General features: G+C 32.6%; 1 protein-coding gene across 2 annotated transcripts in view; it reads left to right on the forward strand.

Moving 5' to 3' along the window:
• Nucleotides 1-971: 971 nt before the first annotated feature.
• The window catches only part of Nup37 (nuclear pore complex protein Nup37), a 31,346-nt gene continuing 6,488 nt past the window's right edge, over nt 972-25,829 (forward strand). Inside the window, exons 1-5 of one of the 2 annotated variants that reach the window (XM_075380323.1) lie at nt 972-1,286; nt 6,231-6,431; nt 15,664-15,814; nt 20,482-20,701; nt 23,846-24,002. In XM_075380323.1, coding sequence (XP_075236438.1) covers nt 1,110-1,286; nt 6,231-6,431; nt 15,664-15,814; nt 20,482-20,701; nt 23,846-24,002 — 906 coding nt within the window. In that variant the 5' untranslated portion in view covers nt 972-1,109. Of the gene's footprint in view, nt 1,287-1,713; nt 1,843-6,230; nt 6,432-15,663; nt 15,815-20,481; nt 20,702-23,845; nt 24,003-25,829 lie in introns of those variants that run through there. The other variant, XM_075380330.1, reaches the window with a different exon arrangement.

Consider the following 25,829-nt stretch of genomic DNA (forward strand, 5'->3'; position numbering starts at 1 on the left):
CTTCATCGTTTCTCACAGCAAGAGCGAAAGTAATCTGGTTGAGAAAAAATTGTAGCAATTTTATTCTCTTTTAAAGTTAGTTAGAATTCATTTTACGAGTTTGTTTAATGTATGATTTTTTGAACCAGTAATCAGAATTTTTCTATTTGATAAGTAGCTGACGTCTGATTTAGATACAGTTGTATCATCTGAAAAGAAGAAAACAATGAGTAGTCTGGCATTTAAGGAAAGTCATTTATAAATATCAGGAAGACCGGGTACGCTTCTCCGTGATCCCTCGTTCAGCATTTTTAAGTATATTCCTAGATTTTTTAAGGGGTAATAATGATTAATATTGAAATATAAAGTTTCAACTATCTGCTTATGGTCAGAAGGAATACTAAGAGTCAGTCTTAAGCTGATCTTCTTTGATTGTCAATTCGTAATTAAGTTTTATATTAATGAAAAAGCAGTATTAAGTTAGAAACTTTTGAGATTACAAAAAATAGAACGTTTATATATGTTGAAACTATCTTGATGAATGACCAATGTATTCGTTTTTCCAAAAAAAATTGAAATCTTTTCAAAAAAAATATTGATTATAAAGAAGAAAAGTAGGAAAACTACTGCATTCTTTATAAAAGATTTATTATTACATCTTTAGGAGAGACTCTAATACCATTTTAAACTTATTTTAGTTCCCTGGCTATCGTTTAGTTGTGTAGTTTCGTCTGGTATTACTGAGGTTATTGCTAAACTCTTAGATACCGTTAATTTGCAGTTCACAATGCGACTGTGTAAATCTAATTTTATTAAAAAAATACGCGTTTGTAAATTTAATTTTATTGAATACCTCTGTAATGCATAATAAAATAAACTTATCCAATGTGGTCTGACTTGCAAATATTTACTAGTTAATAATTTAAAGAAAAAGTGATATGACAAAAAAATCGAGTAATATTTTAGAATAACGTTTAGTTCTTCAGAGAACCTATGATTAACCGCCTAGTTTGCGTCGTACATAACCTAGGAATTGGTGTTCGTCGTTTGTGTTGTTGATTGGGATTTGATTTTACCTTAAGCTCTTGTGTCTGACATATTGTTATTTGATTATTAAAACGTTTTTTATTATGCCCTCAAAAATTTTAGATAGTATACATTTAAATGTTAAATTAGATAACCCAACACATGTGATTAATCTATCAGAAAAAGTTATCAAAGTGGAGTTTTCTCCCTTTGAATGGTCTCATAGCTTGATTTGTGTAGCTTTTCCGGATAAAATTTCTGTTGGTGTTATAAAGTTTCAGGTATGGAATTTGATGTTTTTCAAATTTTATTAGGTACGTGCATGTCAGTTTGTTGAATAGAGTAAGTTTGTGACTTTTTTATGTGTTTTTTCATTACGGTATTTTGCCGGTTTACAGTAATAATACGTGTTGCAGTATGAACATTCATTTGAAAGTAGATGTTAATGTGTACAGACAGAAAACTGATTTGAACCACATACTGTGGCTGAATCAGAAAATTTATGTATATAACTTATATATTTGACTTCATATTTTGAATGTAGACATTTGAAGCCAAGGTGAACAAGTTATGCTTTAATATCATTGGCTTCTCAATAGAGGGCCAATCGATTTCAGATCATTCGAAGGCAGTTACTGATAAAATTATTTTATTTTATCACAAGAGTTTTAACCACATTTAGACAGTTGTAAAAGGGTTATTTTAGTTTTAGGACTTTTTTTAATGGTCTTTTTGTACAAATATGTTGGCCAATTTTGCACTTTTTTGACGTTTTTGGAAACTAATAACTTCCTTGATTTTAAAGATATAAACTTAAAACAAAACAAAAAAATTAAAGTAAGTAAAATGTGTACCAAAATTAAAAAGACATTTTAATTTTATATTTATTGGTTGGTATGGATTGACCCATAATTTTTTAGATTTTGATTAATGATACCTAATAAAATATGTAAATAATGATGGGTCAATCCATTTGATGTGTCTGAAAAAAAACAAGCTGTTGCTTGACAAATTAAAAAAAAATTGAAACTTACCCATTGTTTCCTACATGTTTCAGGACCTTAACATTTTTTATTTAAGCAGTTTACCTGTAGCGGCCATTTTTGTTACGGTGCACACACATATTTTTGTGAATGTAAGGGTTTATGAAAAAAAACATATCGAAAAACCTATTGGTCCTGGAAGGTTGAAACAAAAAGCAATTTAAAAGGTTAGTTCAATTTAGATCTCAAGACAAAGTGTGGGTACCGATCTGCAAAGTCCTGAGAATGTTGACATCACTTGAACTAACTACAGTGATGGACCATTCTCACACAATTTCAAGAGAATTATCAGAAGAGATATCACAGCTGTTTGTTAACCACACTAAATAATAAACGTTAATTGTTACAAAAACAGGCTGTTTCATTGAAGAATAATTAAAAGTTTACAATTTATTTCTTCAACAGTGTTTACAACAATAAACCAGTATAAAAATAAAATTGAATTCTTGAAAAAAGATGTAGGCTACTCATTGAAATCTCAGTTTGGGTAACTTTTACAAGCATTTTTGAATCAAAATTGAAATAAGTTATCATTAAATTATGACCTATCATTAATAATTTATAAAAAAGACTATTTTTAAACTATTGAAAACGTCAACTTCATCGTAGGGGCTAAATATAAAAAAAGTTGAGTGCAAAGAAGACATAAAACCCCTTTGGAGCACTTATTTAGCGAGTCAAAATGGTGACGCTTTTAACAGGTTTTTCATGATTTTTGAGAGGTTATAACTTTTTTATTAGTACAATACACAAGAAACTTTTTTATTTGTCATAAACATCTACAAAAATACTGCAAGTTGTGCAACTTTGAAATTTTTATCACCAGCCGCATCAGAGTTATTTGAAGCCAAAATTTGAATTAAAAAAAAAATTAGTTTTCAAAAATACATAAAAATTTAAGGGTAAGTATATCACCATTAATATTATTTATGATAAAATCTACTAACATGTACCAAAAGTGAAATTTCACAATTTTTCATGTTCAACTTTATTGGTAATTTTCTCGTAGAAAGAAGAGAGATAGGTAAATAAACCAATGGAGCAGTCTTTTACCTTGAGAAAATGTGATAACTTGATTTTTGTTTCATCCTTACAGGACCAATAGGTTTTTAGTTAAACCCTTAAAATCACAAAAATAGGTATGCGCACCATGCAAAAACAGCTACCACAGGTAAACTGCTTAAATAAATAAAAAAAATATTTTAAGGTCCTGAAACATGTAGGAAACAAGTAGGTAAGTTTCATTTTTTTTTTGAATTTGTCAAGCAACCAGCTTATGTTTTTTTGGGACACTTAAAATGGATTGACTTAGATATGATTTGGTGATTTCTGGAAATACAAGCCAGCATACTCACCCCACTTAGCTTTTAAAAATCTATTGACAAGGATGCAGCAGTCTTTAAGGCTCAGATAGATTCAACAAATCTACTTAAGATATGTGATAACTCTCAGAATATCTGTTGAATTAGTCAGTGTTCCTTCATTTATAATATTCAGTTGGAGGGGTTGGTATTAAATTAAGGTACTTTTTCAGAATTCGACAGCCACTCTGAAGTACAACTAATGATGCTGTAACAGATGTACATTATTACAACACATGTCATGGTTATCTTTTTTACTGTCATTGTGTGTGAATGATAGGTGTTACAATTCCTGTAGCCTACACAGAAAGGATATTTTTTAATTGCTCTTGCATCTTGAAAATTCAAAATCATGAATCAGATGAGAGAATTCTGCCTAATTAATTTTGTGAGAACACTTTATTTTGTTAGAAGGTTAAAGATGAGATATCCTTCATCAGTATAGCTACCATTCAAAGGATTGCCTGACATGAATGGTTGTCTTACATTGATGCCTACATAGATGCAGGTGGAGGGTATTTCTAGCATTTATTCCAAAGAAGCTACTACTTATTTTTTTATTATATTACTATTTATATTTAATTTCTTGTGGCAGTATAGATTAAAGATTATTTGTGGCAGTATATTATTTACAGTTAGCAAAATTTTTGGATCTTTTATTGTCTAATGCAATGGATCAAATGGTGTGAGCACAGAGTACAACAAATTTTAAGGTTAAATTTTTTATAAACTTTTGTTTTATTTTTTAAGTAGTGGAATATAACAAAATATATAAATTAATGAGAATAATTTTGTGATTTTATGCATTAACTAGTATCAAGTTTTAATATGTGATTTTATTATTCAGTCAGATATATTGTTGTGTGTTTCGTAGCATGATAGGATATTGAGAGGTTGATAATTTAGAATGTTTATATAGTTACAGTTTATTGGTTTAAAATGTTCATAATTACAACCAGACAGATTAATAATAATAATAACAATGGTGATAAATATAATAATGATAATAATAATAAGTGACAATAATAAAACAATTAATGAACATTAATATTAATATAGTAATTACAACCACAATAATAATCAGGATAACAGTATAAAACGATAATAATATTATATGTCAGAAACAACAAATCAAACAGTTAATACATAACATAAAACATAGCATAATCAAAACGGTAAGCAAGTCATAAAAACAGATCATAATCAACAAAGAATAACAATCAAAATATTACACATCAAATAGTGATAAATGTTATTAGTAAATAATAAATACAGATTACACACAAGGCAGAGTTTAGAATTAATAATCCTTTGGAATTTATTCCAGGTAGATAAATAGAAAACTAGACCCATTTACAAAAGAAACCTCTAATCGTAACCCTTTTTAACCACTAGTCTTGTATTAACAAACAATTGTATAGTGTTTTCTTGCAAATACCTTTGCTATCTACCCTAACAGTTTATGAATGAAGTCATAGTACCGTTTAACACAAGATATTACAGTACAAAATTACTTAACATACAAAAAAACAAATACTATATTTAATTAGGCCAACAAATAGTTTTACCCATTTCTAGTTTTCTTGTTAAAATACGTTCACAACATTTTGAAAACATTCACATATTTCCTAGTGTAAACTTTGCAGGAAAACTGTTAAATATTAATTGTCATCTCTCTCTTTGTATCATATACAATACAAAGGAAACATAAGGCAATGCCATATTTGCTACTTTCATCAATAAATTTTACCTCAGTTTATATTTAATGATGGAAAATGACAACAAATCACTTAATTCCTTGACTGTACAATATTCAAACTAGATGGAACTTATACCTTTAAACTATGTAGAAAATGCATTATATATTTTAAAATGTAAAATGGTCATTATTAAATACAGCACCAGTATCCAATTCACTCTGCACAAACATGCAGCTAATTTACACTGCTTAATATAGAATCTATTGTCAACCAAATGGGGAATGCAGTAAGATATTTGGTATAAAAGTTAATCCTTCTTCAGACAAAGTGCTATGAAAAATTATTGAATAAACTTAAAAAACACATTTAAAGATAAAAATTAAATAATGCTAATAAATATAGGATATGTTAAACAAAATTGTCATCTTCTTCAGAAAGTAAGGTTAATCTTTGGTTCCAAAACTGGAGACAAAATATTTAAAAACAATCAATCAACTAGGAAAACACAGACTAGGATAAACCCACTAATCCACGAGTATGCATGCTAATTTTTTGCAATAAAGGCTAAGTTAGATACTAGATGCACATTCATTGTAAATACAAGAACATACACAAACATTCAAGACCCAGTAGAATCAATTTTAACAAATTGTCTCACAGAAACAAAAAAAAACATACAATTACAAACACATTAGACATAACATTTACATTTCATGCATATGGCATAAAAACAAGATCTTAATGTACTCGATCGATATTAAATTTAATAATGTTGACAAAAATATCAAATTTAATACACTGCAACTTTGACAAAACCAACATACAAAGTAATAACTTTGTATGTTGGTTAAACAAAGTAGTATTGATTATTTTATTTAATTATATGCTAAAGAAGCTTCTTAATCATTCTAAGGTGTTATAGCTACCTTAGAATCAACTCCTTTCAAGCAGTTGATGATAATTAGTTCAACATGTACTTTAGAAGTACAGTTTCTGTATAATTTGAAACTGATTGGTTTACAATTTTAAAATGTTATCGCATTTCATTATTATGTTCAACAAATATTTTTTTTTTAGTATCAGTTTATTTTATAAAATACTAAAACTTATGTTTATGATAGGAAGAAGATGGTGAACTGGAAGAAGAAGTGGACCTAGAATTTTTACAAGATTTTGCTGTTAAATTTAGGATTCATGCCCTTGCATGGAGTCCAGACTCTTCTCTTAATGTCTTGCCAAAATGTATTTCGTTCTGTAGTGCTAGTAGTGATTTTACTTTAAGAATGTATAGTTCAAACACAGTCGATCCTTATACAGAATTGGTAAGTTAAAAACTGTTTTTTTTTTTAATGGGTGATGAATATTTCTAAGCTTTTAATACATTAATTTTAAATGAAATCGTAAATGGTAAAGTACTTGCTGCAGGTTGAGTCAGGGACCTTTGATATATTACCCCATCTCTTTACCTGCCATAAAAGTGTTTAATTTGAAGGCTGGTTTTATTTAAATTGTTAAAGTTGTCTGTTTGACTGGGTAACCATGTTTAGATGTAATATGATTTAATTCAGAATTATTAATTTCTTCAACAATCTCAGTATTCCAGGATGAGTGTGCAGGCTTCAATAATTTCCTCTGTTGCTTCAATCAGCCCTATTTCAATTTTTCTTCATTGTACATTTTTGATAACTTCACCAGCAAGAGGAATTAATTCTTCTGTGAAATAAGCTTGAATGTAGTTTTGTAGAGATATGTTTACATATATTATCAGCTGTACTGTTTTAACATTATACAAGGTAGGTTCAGGAAGTTCCCAGAATTGTCTCAAACAGTTTAAAATAGTAAATGTAATAAGGAAATTTTTGGTTTTATGTTGGCAGCACTCATGCCAACAGATAGCATACTTTCTGTTTTGTGTACAATAATACTAAAGCTGTTTTGTTTTGTACCATGTTTGTGGCAGTGAGAAATGTCAGCAATTAAACACTGCACAAATATAAAATTTTGCATTTTGCTTAAAAAATTTCTTTCAGATACATTAATGGTTCTTGAACAAGCACATAGAGAATCGGAAATGAAGAAAACTGTGGTTTATGACTGGTGTAAGCATTTAATGTTGGTCGTCTTTAAGTGTTTGAGATTACCTTTGGTAACGGGTGCTCATCTAACTTGACTAATAAAGGAAATATGGAGTGTGCTGAAAAGGTTGTTCAAAGTGATAGAAGAAAAACTATTAAGGAAATAGTGCCAATAGTTGGGATATCAGTCAGAAGTTGCTGCAAAATTCTTCATAATCTGATCATATATCATGTTTGTTAACACGTTACATATATAGAAATGTTATCTGCAGATCAGAAAGAAACTCATGAAACTGCCAGGAGACTTCATCATTATGGTTGATTTAGATCAAAATTTTCTGAGCAAGATCGTAACAGGGGATGAGACATGGTGCTTTCTGTTTAATCCACAGACAAAATGTTAGTTATCAGAGTTGGAGTCAACATTATTCCTGCAGTCAAAGAAGTTTCGTTTATATAGTTATAAACTATCGAAACGATAATTGGTAGGAGTAAAGGAAAAGTTGTGTTGGAAGCTTGTTTTTATTTACAGTGTATTGTTCACTACAAATTCATTCCTAATGAGGAGATAGGGAACAAGAAAATACATGCTTCTTCATGATTTACAAGATGCAGTAAAAAGGAAGCATTCTGAAAAATAGGAAAATTAAGAATTGGATTCTTTTGCGTAACAATGCATGGACGCGTTGATCTATGCTTGTCAAAGTGCACCTGACATGACACAATGCAGCAACTCAGGAGCATCCATACTCTGACTTGGCACAGTTATATTTACTTGTTTCCTCCATTGAAAATTGCTCTGAAGGAAAGAAGTACAAGAACATTGTTGACCTGATATTTAAAGCAAATAAGCAACATGTGAGCTGATGTCTTGAAATAGGTTCCAGGATTGTTTCCAACACAATTGATATAGGCAAAAGTGTGTAGTTGCCAAAGGAAATTAGTTTAAAGGAAGAAATCTACAAATTTTTCATGCAGCAGTTTTTGAAAATAAAGTAATTCCAGGAACTTTTTGAATCTACCTTGTACTACTTTGTTATTAATTTTCTGTAGTGGTAGAATTAAGGTAAAGAAGAACTAGTGCTAATTGAGTATGCATACAATGCAATCAGCTTCTGGTCTGTGATATTCCTTGATTCCAAAACATTGCAAGTAGAGTTTCAAGTTAAATATTCTTGGTATTTGTTTTATGGAAAAGTGGAGCTGTCCTGCTCTTTACTTAAAATAGCAGCAGTTTACTTATAATAAAAGATTGGTAATTTATAGTAAGCATAATAAGCAGATTATATTTTATTTTTAATATTGGTGGTTATATTTATAAGCACATATATACCGATACCGGGTGGTACAGGAGAAAAAGGAAATAATTTGAGAACTGATTCTAGAGTTAGAAATAGAGAAAAATGTTCATACAAACAAATGCCCATAAACGCTTTGATATCAGGTCACGCTAGTGAAAAATTTCACCTGGATTACAGTTCTCCCAGTGAAATGTCACACTAAAGTTTTTAGGTGTTATATAAGGGGTAAACTTGATGGTTTCTTTTGTTCTTTGATCTGAAAAATAAAAAAATAGGTCCCAGAACTTTATCTGTTGTAGTTTCCATGATATCCAACAAAAAAAAAATTGTTGATTTAAAACATTTTTTTAGTTAGGTTTGATACAATAACTTTGTTAAATGACTAATAAATGCATAAATTTTATTATCAAAACTAGTAGAAAATTTAATTCAGAGAGAATTGATGTAATGTCTATGAAAAAAAATCAACTTTTATTATTAAAAACAAAACTTAACAGAAAAATATAATGAATTTGTAAAACAGCTGTTTTTAGTACAATAAATTTAGACCGTTGAAAAATTAGGTTGACAATACTAAGTATATGCTTCAAAATTAATTTGAATTCTAGTCATTGATGTCATAAAATTTTGCTTTCACGTGTTATCAATAAACTTTTGGTGGTTTAGTTATTTTTACATAATTTTGATTGTGTTAAATTATTTTTGAGAATGAAGTTATGTAGTGTTTCACAAACTGTACCATTTTCCAATTGCATTTGAATTTATAGAAGCTAAACTTCATTTTGAATTCTTTGTTTTGAAAAATGCTGTCTCTTCACTCATGCAGAATATGATATGATTTTTGTGTTGGAAGTGCTCCAGCTACTGTGGAAGAAAACCAACGTTGGTATCCTAGATGTGTAGTTGCCAACTGTAAAATATTTTATAGAATTTTTAATAATCTTCATGAGAATGGTAGACTTCCCAGCGTTATGTTTCATCTGAACATCAGCTGGTACATGGTAATGATATACAGGAAAACATTCTTCAGGTGGTGTAGCTGAGGTAGAACTAGCACGCGAAGGATTCTATTTGAATCAACATTCCGTGTAAATCATTTTCAGAAAGTTCAACACCTCCAGCTTGGTGACATGCCAGATGATTTTTGTCATTGGGATAACAATAATTACCACTTAATTCCATTCATACTGTTTTTGAATGAAGCTACATTTACCTGCAATGGAATAAACAACACATGGAATTCACATTGGTGGTCTGAAAAACCCCATATGCAATAGCTGAATCAAATTTCCAGCAATGATTTTTGGTAAAAAATTTGGTGCTGGGACTTTACCAGTAAATTTATAATTTATTATTCTATTAAGAAAAACATAGTTTAATTTTTAAGAAAGCTTAAGTAAATACTACTTGTTAACTTTTTCGGTTGTTTAATTATATGTATTTTTAATTGTCATTAAGAATTGTAATTATCTCTTCATATTCTTTTAAAATTATGTTCATAAGGATTTTGAGAATTATTTATCATGGTTATTTGTAATTTCATGAATTCTTTTGCTTCAAAGATCAGTATTGTAATTTTTATTAATAATTTTTTTACCCTACTGAACTGAGGTAGTACAGGGTGATTCAAAGAAACGGGAAATTTTGAAAGTTGTGTTGGTAGCTGTGGGCAATTGGTACCACTTGATGATAAGTGGCGCCAGCCTCTCTAACCTAACCTGCCATTTAGTAGTCATGGATCCTTGGAGTGGTGCGCAACGTGCATTTGCTATCAAAGCGTTTTACAAAAACAATGACAGTGTGGAGCGAGCGTGTAGAGAATTTCGCTGTCATTTTAATCTGGAACGGCACGACCGTGCTCAGCACATGCAATTAAAACATGGATATCTAATTTTGAGAAACTGGTTCGGCAATGAAAAAGAAACCTCCAGGCCGTGAGCGAACCGTCCGTACACCACAGAATGTTCAAGCTTTACAAGATGCTGTCACACGAAGTCCACATCGGTCAATCTGTCGTCTCTCAGCATCTTTACAACTGCATAGTTCAAGTGTTCGAAGAATGTTAGTGAAGGACTTGCAATACCATCCATACAAGTTGCAGATCGTCCAGGAACTGAAACCAAACGATGCAGTTGTGCATTACAATTCTGTAATGTAATGCTTCAGAAGATAAATGATAACGAAGAGTTTGTTCACGAACTATGGATGTCAGACGAAGCGCATTTCCACCTCAGTGGATTTGTTAACAAGCAAAATTTCAGATACTGGGCACAAGAAAATCCTACGCAGCTACACCAGCGTCCATTGCACAGCCAGAAAGTGACTGTGTGGTGTGCTATGTCATCTTACGGCATTGTAGGCCCTTATTTTTTTGAGGATGACAACGGTCTTGCGATTACAGTGACGTCGGCTTGTTACGTAGCCATGCTTGAAATCTTTGTTGTGCGACAACAAAAGAGATTTCCACCAATTCTTAACACAGCCTGGTTTCAACAAGACGGAGCAACATCACATACTGCATGAATATCGATGGCAGCTGTACGCCGATTGTTTGGACAACGTGTCATTTCACGAAATGGTGACATTAGATGGCCTCCCAGATCGCCTGATCTCTCAGCTTGCGATTACTTTTTGTGGGGTCACCTTAAAAGCAAAGTGTTCCACAATAGACCTCCTACAACGAAAGAACTGAAGGCAAAGATCCGAGAAGCAATTGCGGAAATTCCAGTTGAGATGTTACGTCAAACCATGAACAATTAATGGTGGATGAATGGCTCTATGTAGTGAGTCTCGAATGATGTTCTCTGGGCACCAAAGTGACTCCACGTCCCCACAGCCCTAGCTTTTGCAGCTTTTCTTACCATTGAACACCGAGCTGCTGAATTTTTTACACCATACACATACACTACATTACGAACACCGCAAATTACAATTATACCCCTATACAGCAACACAGCAACGTCTTGCACTGTCTCTACTTATACTTACACTTGGTGGTGTTGTGACTCCTTAGGAAACGCAACAGGGTGGATGGCTCTACATAGTGAGTCTCGAACGATGTCCTCTGGGACCAGGACAAACCCAGTTATATGAAGCCCTAGCTCCAGTAAGCATGCACTCTAATGGAATGACTGGTTATATTGCCAGTACTTGTGGAACCGTGTGTCAGCCCCAATGTCCAGCAATCATCCTTTGGTGATTGTTGGTCCACTTGAATGAACCAACAAACTCAAGAGCTTTAAAAAAGGCTTTGATCAACCTTGTCAGTTGAAGATGTGATGAATGATAAAGAAGCAAAAGATCTAACAGAGAGAGCTAAAATATCTAGTGCGCGTTTTCTTGTAGTTTGGTATAAAGAGGAAAGTAAATCCTTTACTAAAGTTTATCCATTTCTTATAAATAAGTGCATTGTAGCACCTTTTGTCTCACTGAAGTGGTTTACTGAAAACCACTTCAATCAATCCACCACCAAATAAAATGCCTGCTGCACCAACTATCAAGATCCCTATGAAGGGATCTATTAAAAAACTTGTTGCTTGGTACAGTATCTCTGACCTACCAGGCTTCCAAGTCGCCACCAGCATCTTGAGATCAAAGAAGAAACAAAGCATTTCCTAAAAGTTATTAATAGCAAAAAGAGAAATTGGATTGTATTTGACAAATAATCTGCACACAGAGTTTTGTATATAACAAGAAAATGGGTACCAATATTATTTATTGGAATGTTTATGGCCTCCGTTCTCATCATGAGGATATTGAAATTCTACAAAAGGAAGAAAATCTTTAATACTATGTCTACAGTAGACTCACCTCCATCCCCAGGATGAAGTGTCTTTTGGTAGATACGTCCATGAGAGATGCGACCATGTAGCTGTGAGTAGAGGACGAGAAGGTGTGACTGTTTTCCTAAAGGAAATTGTATTGGCCGCTTGGATACCACTGGATACAAACATCCCTGCAGTCTCAGTAAAGATATTGGTGCCATTATCTACAATTTGTACCTTCCCCCAAATTACGATATCAGCGAGGAATTCTATCCAATTTGTTTACACAAATTCCTTTGCTCTGACTAATAATTGAGTATTTCAACGCCCATCACCATTCATGGGGCTTATCATCTTGTACTTCTAGAGGTACTATAGTTAAGAGACTGAGACAGAACTTGGATCTTCATTTGTTGAATGATGGGTCGTACATGTTTGTCATCTTCATTAGGCACGTTTTCATGGATTGATCTATCCTTTTGTTCAGTCTCACTATTTCCATGTCTTACCTGGTCCATCCAAAACCTTCATTGGAAGTGATCATTGACTAGTTATCATCTCGGTTGGAAATAGCAGTTTGCCTCTGATTGTTCCTTGAAGGTGGGTGGTAGAGAAAGCTGATTAGAATGGATACAAAGATTCATTTGTTCAATACGACAGAGTGGTAGTGTGATCCACCTACTTGCCTTGTTTACAAGCCTATTACTCGATAGTGCAAATGAGTTTATCCCACTAACATCTGGAAAACCAAGGCAGCCTTTTGTTCCTTTTGGTGGGACGAAGACTGCAGGTGTGCATAAAGGTATCGCTGCAGAGTGTTATGTAATTTCAATCAAAGGCCTATGAAGAAATGCTCTGCGCCTTCTGCAATGTGTTGGGATGCTGTCGAGTGTTTCATTGTGCTGAACTATGTTGATACCATTTCTTAGACAACTCCATCATTGGTTATTTGGAGAAAGGTTTGGGCCATGTGTGGATTGGTACAGTTACCGCAGCCGATTGGACTGGAAAGCAGCGGAATTCTTGTCACTGTGCCAATTGATGTGGTGAACACATTTGGAACATCATTTAGGTCAGTTTCACTTATATAACTGTACTGCCCTGAGTTGATGAGATACAAGTTGCAGGAAGAAAATATCCCCCTTCATGATTAGACTCGCAAAATTATTAAATATACCTTTTTTTTTTAATGAGCTAAGGTATCCCTTGAATAATTCTCATGATACTTCCCTCAGAAATGATAATATGATAATATTAGGTTCAGTATAATATCACACCTCCCAGATATTGCATTATGATATTTTTTGTGTATCTATAATAGATACATTAAAATTACCCTATTTTTTGTTTCTTTGTACTGATTAAATATTATTTAGTAAATGTATCTCAACAAAGAATAAAAAACTGGAAGTACACACTAAAGTTTCAAATATATAAACTGTATTCTGTTTCACTGTTTTGAAGAAATCAGATCGTTAGCACCAGGGAAGTAGAATAATGTCCAGCATCCGTGTATTAGAATCATTTGAAACTATTAGATGAAGAATATGATTAAGTATACCATGCTGCACTAAAAATAGAATATTATAATTAAAATAAAACAAGATGAGTGGTATAAGAATTAGTCACACAGCTATGCCCAAGAAAACAGTTTAATGTAATGCTCAGAAGTGTAGCGTACGATGTAATTGCTAAAAGTTCTTCTGTATGGAAGTATAAAATTATTTATTTGGATATATAGAGGTGTGGTTTGAAAGTAAGGGCCAATTGGTAATAAAATGATAACTGTTGAAAAAATGAAAAATCTGTTAATGGTTTCAGATACGTACATATTTACTTTCTTTTTCTACATAATCACCATTTCATTCCAAACACTTTTGATATCATGAAACATGCTTCTTCAAATCCACTGTATAAAATTCTGCTGACTGGGATTGTAGCCACTTTTGCACAAAGATTTTCAGCTATGCACTTTCCTTGAATCGTTGAGACACAAGACAATTTTTGAGGTGTAGGTATGCTAGTCACAGTGTTGGATCAGGATTGTAAGGGGGATGATAAAAAATCTCCCATCCAAATTTTTGAATTGTTTCGCTGTGTTTGCACCCATATGTGGAGTGTGTTATTGTGAAGAACAATTCTTGATTTTAGCATTCCCCATCATTAGTTTTGAATAGCCCAGCGCAGTATGGAAAGTGTTTCACAATCCACTTGTGATGTGATGGATGTTCCAGTTCCATGAAATCATTCAAAAGCACATCTTTTGGTCCCAGAATACTGTTGCCAAGATATTCCTTTGTCAATGGGTTTGTTTGAATTTTTCAGTTTTGGTGAACAGGAATGACGCCACTGCATGGATTGTTTTGTTTCAGTATTGATGTGCAAAATCCACGTTTTGTCACCAGTGACAATGTGGGAAAAAGCAGTCCCCTTTGGTTTTCCCTTGTGGTTAAAGTAGTCAAGAAAAGCATTTGCAGATGTTATTCTGTGATCTTTGTGAGCACTTGTCAACATTTTTCACATCCGTTGTGCACATAGTTTTATGATAGCCTAGAATGTCAGTCAAGATTCTCAACAATGTTGTCTTTGAAACTATTGGAAATTCTAAAGAAAGATTGGTAATCGTAAAGCAACAATTTTCTTTCACTTTTGCATTCACATGTTCAACAAGATTGTCAGTCAAGACACAAGGTCTGCCACTTCTCTGTTTGTCATAAATATTTAAATGGCCTTCCTTAAACTCATGACACTATTGCCTCACTTTTCCTTCACACATTGTGGTGGGCCAGATTTTTCACACTATTGATGGTGAATTTCAGCAGCATAATGTTCTCTTGTATTTAGAAATCTAATCACAGATTACACTTAACAACTGGCGGGATTTGTTATTACCGCACTCATTTTAATGCACTGTTTCAAAGACAAACAACAATGAACTGATAGCAATGTTGTGGTTACATGCCCAACAGACCACTTAAAGCTACTGCGCATGCGCGAACCAATCAGTGTTGACAATTGCTATTTACAACTCACTAACCCTTACTTTTGAGCTGTACCTTTGTGTATGTGTGTACATGTGTGCATGTGGATGTGGGTGTATATATGAGCTAGCATGTTGAAACAAGTTATTCTTTTATAACCTCCAGTAACTTGAACACAAGTAGGTCTGCACATCTAGTTATGGAATCTAATAGCTTGACCTAAAATGATAACATGGTAGAACACAAATCATTTTTTGGGTTAGTGTTGTAGCATTGGATCTCTCATTGTTAATCTACCGGTTGTAATTTAATTGCATTGGGTAGAAGAAAAATAAATTTAATACTTAATTGTTATTTGTTGTAAACTGAATTATAATTTAAGAACTATTGTTTATTTTAATTGTAGTGCTACAATTAACATTTCTTTTTACAGGTTCTTGAAGGTCATAAAAGTTACATTAATTCAGTTGCTTATGAATCTAGTGGAGACTATCTTGCATCTGTTAGTGATGATTTAACATGTAAATTATGGTCAGTTAAAGAAAATAAGGAGTGTTTTGCTACGTTTATTTTAAAATCACCTGGTAGGTATGCATGCATCAGTTTAGTTACATCTTCAGTAGGAACGATTTTTATCTTTGTGAGATTTTAGGAACAAATTTTGTAGAGGAACATGAAAGAAGAGGAATGTTTCTTTGTTTGTTGATTTTTTTTTTTTTAACATGAAAGCTTTCTTTTTCCTGTTAAGTCTCTGGGATTGACAGTTCAGGTATTACTTCAAAGGATGAATAAGGATGATATGTATGAGTTTAAATGAAGTGTAGTCTTGTACAGTCTCAGTTCAACTATTCCTGAGATGTGTGGTTAATTGAAACCCAACCACTAAATAACACCATCTAGTATTCAGATCTATATAAAAGTAACTACGTTTACTAGGACTTGAACGCTCGAACTCGGACTTCCAAATCAGCTAATTTTGGAAGATGCGTTCACCATTAGACCAACCCAATGGGTTAAACATGAAAGCTACTGGCTAGAAAGCCCTTCTGTTAGGGTAAGAGAGTTTAGGAGTTTTGTATGAAGTCCAAATGGTCACTGTGCTGTCTGTATAGAAAGTTTTCTGTATAACATTGGTGAATTGTAGTGAATGTTGAATTTATTATTAAAATTCTGATTACCAAGTGTTGAATGATTTTATTTCGTATTCAGGAAGTGGGTACGTTTGTATGAAGATATTTATTTTAAATATTTAACTTGTTATATATTAGAGCATGAAATCAAAACGCATTGAAATGGAAGTTTATAAAAATATGTTATTTTCTGTATACAGTGAACAGTTATTATTCTGGAGAGACAGTGTAATCAAAAAGGTTGCTGAAGGGTAGGCTGAAATACAAAATTCTGTTATCTTTTGAAGAAGGTAGCTAACTTGCACTCTGTTTGTTGGTATTTAAAATTTGCCAAATTTGACTGGGATTTGAACCTAAAATTTTCTCGATAAAGCCACATTTGTTACCATTCTTGCATAGTTATGTATTGCCCCAAAAATTTATATTATTCATTAAACAGAAAATATTCACTTAATTTTAAATTTGTTTAATTTAAGTTTTCAAGGTAAAAAATTATTACTAGTGAAAAAGAGTGGATTACAGATAATAGCTTTAATAGATCCTTTTGAACAAGAATTGAGTAGAATTTTATTATTGGATAAAAAAAGGAAATTCAAGGGTATGATTAGTACTATTGCAATTTTAAAAAGAAACTGCATCCTAAGAGTAAATTGTGAGAATGTTTTGAATCTATTAAAAATTAAAGATCATCATGGTCATGCCATGATTGCTTTTTAAGTGATATTTTCCTTATTTGAAATCTGAAAAACACTTAACAATTTGTGTTTTACGTAATGCTTCTTCCGTATAGCATTTTAGTTATTACTAATGATTTGCAGAGCATTCCTCAAAAGGAAATAACATTTTTGACATAGAAACAATTCTTTGTTGTTAACCATAAAAAAAAATGCAAAACAATTTCAGAGGTTGTAAAATATGAAAAATCTTCTGCACATTTACTTATAAGTAGATGGCAATGTGTAGAACAATTTCACATGCTTCTAGTCGTCAACATTTTATTTATATATGTTCTTATTGTTCTTTGTTAAAATTTTATACATTTTAACAAATTTCAGTTCTAATTAAATTTCAATTAATATACAAAACATATTTTTATAACAATATTAGAACTGGTATTTTTTTAACTGGAATTTCCAAAAAAAACTTTTCTGAGCTTTTAAAATGTTTTTGTTTTTAAATAGTAGTAGTACATTGTATATCAGAACAATTAGTTTAACTAGTCGTGCATCAAAAAAATTAACTAGAATTCTATACAGAAGAATTGAGAGGAGAGTGGAGGAAGTGTTAGGAGAAGACCAATTTGGTTTCAGGAAAAGTATAGGGACAAGGGAAGCAATTTCAGGCCTCAGATTAATAGTAGAAGGAAGATTAAAGAAAAACAAACCAACATACTTGGCGTTTATAGACCTAGAAAAGGCATTCGATAACGTAGACTGAAATAAAATGTTCATCATTTTAAAAAAATTAGGGTTCAAATACAGAGATAGAAGAATTGCTAACATGTACAGGAACCAAACAGCAACAGTAACAATTGAACATAAGAAAGAAGCCGTAATAACAAAGGGAGTCCGACAAGGATGTTCCCTATCTCCGTTACTTTTTAATCTTTACATGGAACTAGCAGTTAATGATGTTAAAGAACAATTTAGATTCGGAGTAACAGTACAAGGTGAAAAGATAAAGATGCTATGATTTGCTGATGATATAGTAATTCTAGCCGAGAGTAAAAGGGATTTAGAAGAAACAATGAAAGGCATAGATGAAGTCCTATGCAAGAACTATCGCATGAAAAATAAACAAGAACAAAACAAAAGTAATGAAATGTAGTAGAAATAACAAAGATGGACCACTGAATGTGAAAATAGGAGGAGAAAAGATAATGGAGGTAGAAGAACTTTGTTATTTGGGAAGTAGAATTACTAAAGATGGACGAAGCAGGAGCGATATAAAATGCTGAATAGCACAAGCGAAACGAGCCTTCAGTAAGAAATATAATTTGTTTACATCAAAAATTAATTTAAATGTCAGGAAAAGATTTTTGAAAGTATATGTTTGGAGTGTCGCTTTATATGGAAGTGAAAGTTGGACAATCGGAGTATCTGAGAAGAAAAGATTAGAAGCTTTTGAAATGTGGTGCTATAGGAGAATGTTAAAAATCAGATGGGTGGATAAAGTGACAAATGAAGAGGTATTGCGGCAAATAGATGAAGAAAGAAGCATTTGGAAAAACATAGTTAAAAGAAGAGACAGACTTGTAGGCCACATACTAAGGCATCCTGGAATAGTCGCTTTAATATTGGAAGGACAGGTAGAAGGAAAAAATTGTGTAGGCAGGCCACGTTTGGAATATGTAAAACAAATTGTTAGGGATGTAGGATGTAGAGGGTATACTGAAATGAAACGACTAGCACTAGATAGGGAATCTTGGAGAGCTGCATCAAACCAGTCAAATGACTGAAGACAAAAAAAAAAAAACATTGTATATCATGGAAAATCTAGTAAAAATCAAATCACTTGAGCTCATAAGGTTAAATAGTTTTTAACAATACAAAAAACTGAATAATATTGAAATTTTACAGCTTTTGTACATTTGATGGTTAGTTAGAGTCAACAAATAAAAAATTATATAAATCTGAACTGTTAAAATATAATTTTTGTACTGCTTAATTTAAAATGGAATTACTTGTAAGTACCCCTGGCTTTTTTTGTAGCCACAGTCATGTAATTGTCTCCTATTAAAGGACAGGTTAGTTTTCTATTATTAGAAGACTATAATAATAAATGTAGAAATTATATATATATATATATATACACGAGGGTAAGTCAATTATCCGCAATTTAGTTAAGTTTATGTTGGTAGTACTGTCGTGTTGCCTAGGTGATGCATGCGTGGTTTAATTGTTATGTCTGTGCAGGTTTTATGCTGCTAGGTTAGTTCCATTGCTGCCCTGCCGTTAACCATGGCTGCTCCGCTTTCTGTTTGCACCACAGAAGAGCAATGTTCAGTGATCCATTTTTATGGTCAGAAGGTGTATCAGGGGCCGAAATTCATCGAAGACTTTCAGTACAGTACAGGAACTGTTTGTTACCGCAACAGAGTGTCTACGAATGGATTGAAAAATCAAAAATGGTTACACAAGTGTTACGCACGACAAAGGAGCTGGACGACCGTTTACCATCACAATTGAGGAAAACATTGAGCGTGCACGTGAAATGGTTTTCTTAGACAGATGAGAGTAACTATTGATGAAGTGGCACATAGTCTGCAAATTAGTCACGATTCTGCCTATGAAATCAAGATGGGTCCCAAAACAACTCGCACAGTTGCATAAACAAATGCGCTTGGACATCTGCCAAAAACATTTTGATCACTGTGCTAACGAACACGACATCTTCTTAGACAGAATCATCACCGGTGACGAAACATGGATCCATCATTACGAGCCGGAGAGTAAATAGCAGAGTATGGAATGGAAACATTCAAATTCACCCTGCAAAAAAAAGTTCAAGACTCAACCGTCTGGAGGAAAACTGATGCTTACGTTTTTTTGTGACTCGCAAGGCTCAGTACTAGAACGTTATGAGGAAAGGGGCACGACAATAAACAGTGCACGTTACAGTGAGATGCTTTCTACCAAGCTGAAGCCTGCAATTCAAAGCAAACGCCAAGGACTGCTGTCAAAAGGTGTTGTGTTGTTGCACGACAATGTCCGTCCACATACTGCTGCCCACACTGCTGAAACACTCCAGAAACTCAACTTTGAGTACTGGCTCATCCTCCATGTAGTCATGATCTTGCCCCTTCTGACTACCTCTTGTTTGGTTCACTCAAAGAGGCATTAAGGGACTGTCGATTTGCCTCGGATGAAACAATGAAAGAAGCAGTGCATTCCTGGCTCACCGCTCAACTGAAAACCTTCGTTTATGAAGGAATCAGGAAGGTTGTGTAACAATGGACCAAGTGCATTGAAATGCAAGGGGACTGTGTTGAAAAATGAAGTACATGTAAGTTTCCTATTTGTATTGCAATAAAATTTATAACTACATTGCAGATAATAATTGATTTACCCTTGTGTGTATATATATATATTTTTTTTTTCTTTCTTTTTTTGTTAAAATAGGTATGTCAGTTTGTTGGCATAATGAAGAACCTGGTAAGCTGTTAGTTGGTGAAAATAATGGTACTGTAAGAATGTATAATGTTGAGAAACAACAGGCTATTCTTTCATTTGAAACATCTGAAGTTCCACTTTTATCTGCGGATTGGTCACCTGCCAATAGTCTACTAGTTGCTGCTCTTGCAGGAGGAAATCTTGTTATATGGAACACTACTCGGCCCAAGTAAAGATGATTTTTTTTATCTTAGTATTTTGTATGAAACACAAAATATATACATACTTCTTTAGGTTAAGCAGAACAGATGCTAGTGTTGTGTGTGGTATGAATCTGTTACAAACTTACCGGTAAATAAGCTTGCTCTTTTTATGCCATTTTAACTTATTAGATCTTGCTTTCTGTAAGAGTATCTAAATCATTTATGCATTATTTTAAAGGTAGACATCACAGCTATATAATTTGTGATGTCTTTTTGTAATGACTGCCTGTACACTTGTACAGTTTTTTTTTCTACATGTAGTGTTCCTTATTTTGTGTTTTTAATATTATGTAGGTAATATATATTTGTAATTTAATAATCTGTGACATTTCTAAGAAATGTAGGATGCTATTTATTTTAATGAGGGATTAAAGTTTTTCAGTTTATCTTCATATATTATTATTTTGTATACTAATTATTTAAAATTAGTTTGTAACAACACCCTTATTTTAGTACCAAGACAAACACTTAACTGACATCTGGTGTAGGTATTATAATAATCCAAAAATATTTGAGATATACAGTACAAGGGTCATTCAAATATAAACCCCAAAATTTGTTTACACAACTTCATTAATATGACATAAGGTTATAAATAAATTACCATATTTTTCTATATAATTTTTTCAACAGAAAACATTTTCTTACCGAATAGGTAGCTTCCTGATCTTGTCGTAAAAACAAGATGGCTGCCCCAAAGACATGATGCTAGAGTTGTAGACATAATGCTAGACTGTGGCATTATCTTTGAATTTTTCCCTTCCTATAGCTTCTGTAAATGTGTGGAAATCATATGGTGATCAGTCTGAACTGTGCTGAGGTGTCCATTGAATTGTAGTGAGTTTATCGTGAGTCTGAGCTGCTGTATGCGGCTGTGCTTGTCATGGAGAAGGAGGACATTGCAAATCGGTTGCCAGTATCATTTGTTGTGATAAGGAGCCCTGCTGTCATCCACCAACTGACAGTAGTGTTCTGCATTTACTGTCCTTTATTCATGCAGGAAACCAATCGGTGGCAAACCTTTTGAATTCCAAAAAAAATCACAGTTGCCAAAACTTTTCCGCTGATATGTGTTTCGTAGTCTTGATTGGTGGCTTCTCTACTTTTCCTCCTGTCTATACTTGTTCTTTTGCTTTTTGGGGTTTAGTGGAGGACCCATGTTTTGTCGCAGGTCACAATACAGTCCAAATATGCCTCTTCTTCCTCAAAGCGATACAGAAGCTGCTAACAGATGATTTTTTTGACATTTCTCTGGGTTCTCTGTGAAACCTATTTCGCTAATACTTTGCTATATCCAAGAGTATCTGACAACAATGTATGCATACTACCAACACTTTATGTTCACCTCTGATGAAATTTCAGCAGCGGTTTTATGCAGCAGACATCTTCCACAAGGTCACCAACAGCCTGAAAGTTGTCATTATTGATGCTGGTCTGTAGACGACTTTGTGAATATTCTCCACTGCATCATGGCCACTTGAACATTTTTTGGCCCAATCAAACACTTGAGTTTGTGACAGGGTAGCATTATTGAACTGTGCCTGGAGTTGATCAAAATTTCAGATTTGACACCTTCATTGGCAACAAATCTGATTGTAATTCATTGTGCAAGACGATGTTACCTCCAGCTCAGAGATTCTGCTATTGATGTGGGAACGAGACCTGCAAGGCTGGCCAATTGCTCTCTTCCACAATCCAGTTTACTACCTGCAGCACCACCCACATTCATTACTCTTCATAATTCCGTGCTGAAAATTTCTGGTTTATATTTGAATGACCCTTATATTTCAACTTACACTAAGATAGTTGTTGATAAGCAACTTTTGACTGAAAAAAATTTTAAGAAAGTTAAACTTATAGATGTTATCTTGCTGATGTATTAATTACATTTTGTTACGTTAGACCCTTTGTTGTTGTCACCATATTGAAGATTGTCAGATAACCAGTTTTAGTGAATATTTTGTTGGGATTCATTATATAACAAAAAATAATACATACAAGGTGTGTGAGAAGAGTAATGAGATTGGTAACACTGAGAGCTATCTGGCAACGCTGTGTCTACCAGTCTGTGCTAGACCGGTTTGTTCATCCCTTCCACATGTTCAGTACAAGTTTCAACTCCATTCAGCCAACACATTATTTTTGACAGCACCGTCAGTGAAGTTGTGTTTTTGTTGTGCGTTACAAAAATGGAGCATCGGAATTTAGAGCAACGTTGTGCAATTAAGTTTTGTGTTAAACTTGGGGAATCTGCGAGTGTGACCTTTTAAAAGTTGAAACAGGCCTATGGGGAACATTGCTTATCAAGACACAAGTTTTCTGCTGGCACAAATCATTTTTGGAAGGCCGAGAACACGTAGAAGATCAACCTCGCTCAGGGAGACCTTCAACTTCAAAAGCTGACAAAAACATTGAGCGTATGAGCATTCTTGTGAGATCAGACCGTCATTTAACAATAAGGATGATGAGCGAACAGTTAAATTTAACTAGTAAGTAAAAAGTCAGTTTTATTACTTTTCTCACACACCTCGTATTTAAAAATTTTTACATCATTAGTAACATTATTTTCCTGTTGATTAATTTTGTCATGATGATTTAATGTACTGTTTACTGCTTATTGTTTGGGATTTACAATGTCATATCTCGTGTTGTTTCATGTGTTAAACAAGCCTTTTTCCTTAATTAGTGTGCTAGAAATTCATATTTTGATTTTATCGTACTGAATTTATTACAATTAATCTAACAACTAATGAAGGCCATTGCTGTATAATTATCTCATTTGTTTTTGAACCTCTTTTTTTTTCTCTTCTGGCTCTCAAATTTAAAATAAAAATTTTATTCATTGTTGTTTTTATTTTTATATTTTAATTTATTTTATTTTCAAACCATATATATAAATTTATTGCATAGATTGATTTTTATACTCCTTGTTATGATTACTTATTAGCGTGTATAGTGCATCAATTTAATAATTTGTGTAAATTTATTATTTTTTTAATCTATATTGTAGACCTTTGTAAGTCATATTTATTAGTTATACATGTAACTATAAATTCATTACTTAATATGTGGAGTATTTCATTAATGCAAAAGTTGTTTTTATATTTCAGTTTTCCTATTGAGAAACGACCACTCCATACAAAAGGCTGTTTGTTAAGATTTGCACAACAAAGTGAACATCACGTAGCCATGATAGGACAGCCTGGAAATACCCTAAAAGTAGTGCACACTTGTGTAAAACAGCCTGTTGTGAATGCAGCTCTTAAGGTACATATATATATATATAATAGATAAAAAACAAAATTAATTTTTTTTTTATGTGTAGATTAATAGCTATAATCTATAATTGCCCAAAAAAGGAGAGTTTAAAAAGTTAACTTTTAAAAATGACATTAAATGATGACCATTTTATTTTTGTAAACTCATTTCAGTGGGTCAGTGGAGTTCTACATAGAATGCTGAATGAACCATATCTCATGAAATTGCCTGCGTTTCACTAAGAATTTCATCCTTTAATAAGCAATCCTTAATCCTTTTATAGGATTCCATCCTATATGGTGAATGGTTTGTTTATATAAACCTTTCTTTAATGAACCAACCTACAGTGTTTCAGGTTAATTTCCATCTGAACTAGCAGTAATTTATAAAAAAAACTAGAAAAAAAGCAAGAGATTTATTATAATTTTCTGTGCTATCTCTTGTTTCATAACAATAGTTTAAGATCTAATTGTGTTTATATTATTCCTTGAAGAGATTTTAACAAAGTATTCACTATGAAGATAAAAGATCTTTGAAATAAAGATCTTTTTTATTCTCAAAGTCACCCCAATTAAGTTGTAATTAAAAGTCAAGAATAAATGAATTTCAGTAACTTGTTTACAACGTAAGTGAAGAACTCCAGAAATATATTAAATTTCTTTGATTATGTTTGTCTTGTGATAAATTACAGTTGATATTCGTTTTATATATTTATTTAGATATTATATTCTTTTTTTTTAATCCGTGCAAAAATTAAATATTAGATTTTTATAAATAACTTATTTCTTGTGCTATTTTAAAACATAACTATTATGTGGTAGTAGACAATTATTTCTAGCTAACGATTTATGTTTATAATGACTATACTTATCATCATGCATAATTTTAGATTAGTATAAGTTATATAAAATAATAGCTGAAGATGGAATTTTTGAAGGACTCTGTTGTGATGATGATAAATTACTAATTTTATTTTTGAATTTGTCAACGTTCAGTTGCTAACTTTATAAAATTTTTTTTTTTTTTTTGTCTTCAGTCATTTGACTGGTTTGATGCAGCTCTCCAAGATTCCCTATCTAGTGCTAGTCGTTTCATTTCAGTATACCCTCTACATCCTACATCCCTAACAATTTGTTTTACATATTCCAAACGTGGCCTGCCTACACAATTTTTTCCTTCTACCTGTCCTTCCAATATTAAAGCGACTATTCCAGGATGCCTTAGTATGTGGCCTACAAGTCTGTCTCTTCTTTTAACTATGTTTTTCCAAATGCTTCTTTCTTCATCTATTTGCCGCAATACCTCTTCATTTGTCACTTTATCCACCCATCTGATTTTTAACATTCTCCTATAGCACCACATTTCAAAAGCTTCTAATCTTTTCTTCTCAGATACTCCGATTGTCCAACTTTCACTTCCATATAAAGCGACACTCCAAACATATACTTTCAAAAATCTTTTCCTGACATTTAAATTAATTTTTGATGTAAACAAATTATATTTCTTACTGAAGGCTCGTTTCGCTTGTGCTATTCAGCATTTTATATCGCTCCTGCTTCGTCCATCTTTAGTAATTCTACTTCCCAAATAACAAAGTTCTTCTACCTCCATTATCTTTTCTCCTCCTATTTTCACATTCAGTGGTCCATCTTTGTTATTTCTACTACATTTCATTACTTTTGTTTTGTTCTTGTTTATTTTTCATGCGATAGTTCTTGCATAGGACTTCATCTATGCCTTTCATTGTTTCTTCTAAATCCCTTTTACTCTCGGCTAGAATTACTATATCATCAGCAAATCATAGCATCTTTATCTTTTCACCTTGTACTGTTACTC

This window comes from Lycorma delicatula, chromosome 1 (assembly GCF_047948215.1).
Source record: "Lycorma delicatula isolate Av1 chromosome 1, ASM4794821v1, whole genome shotgun sequence".
NCBI lineage: Eukaryota > Metazoa > Arthropoda > Insecta > Hemiptera > Fulgoridae > Lycorma > Lycorma delicatula.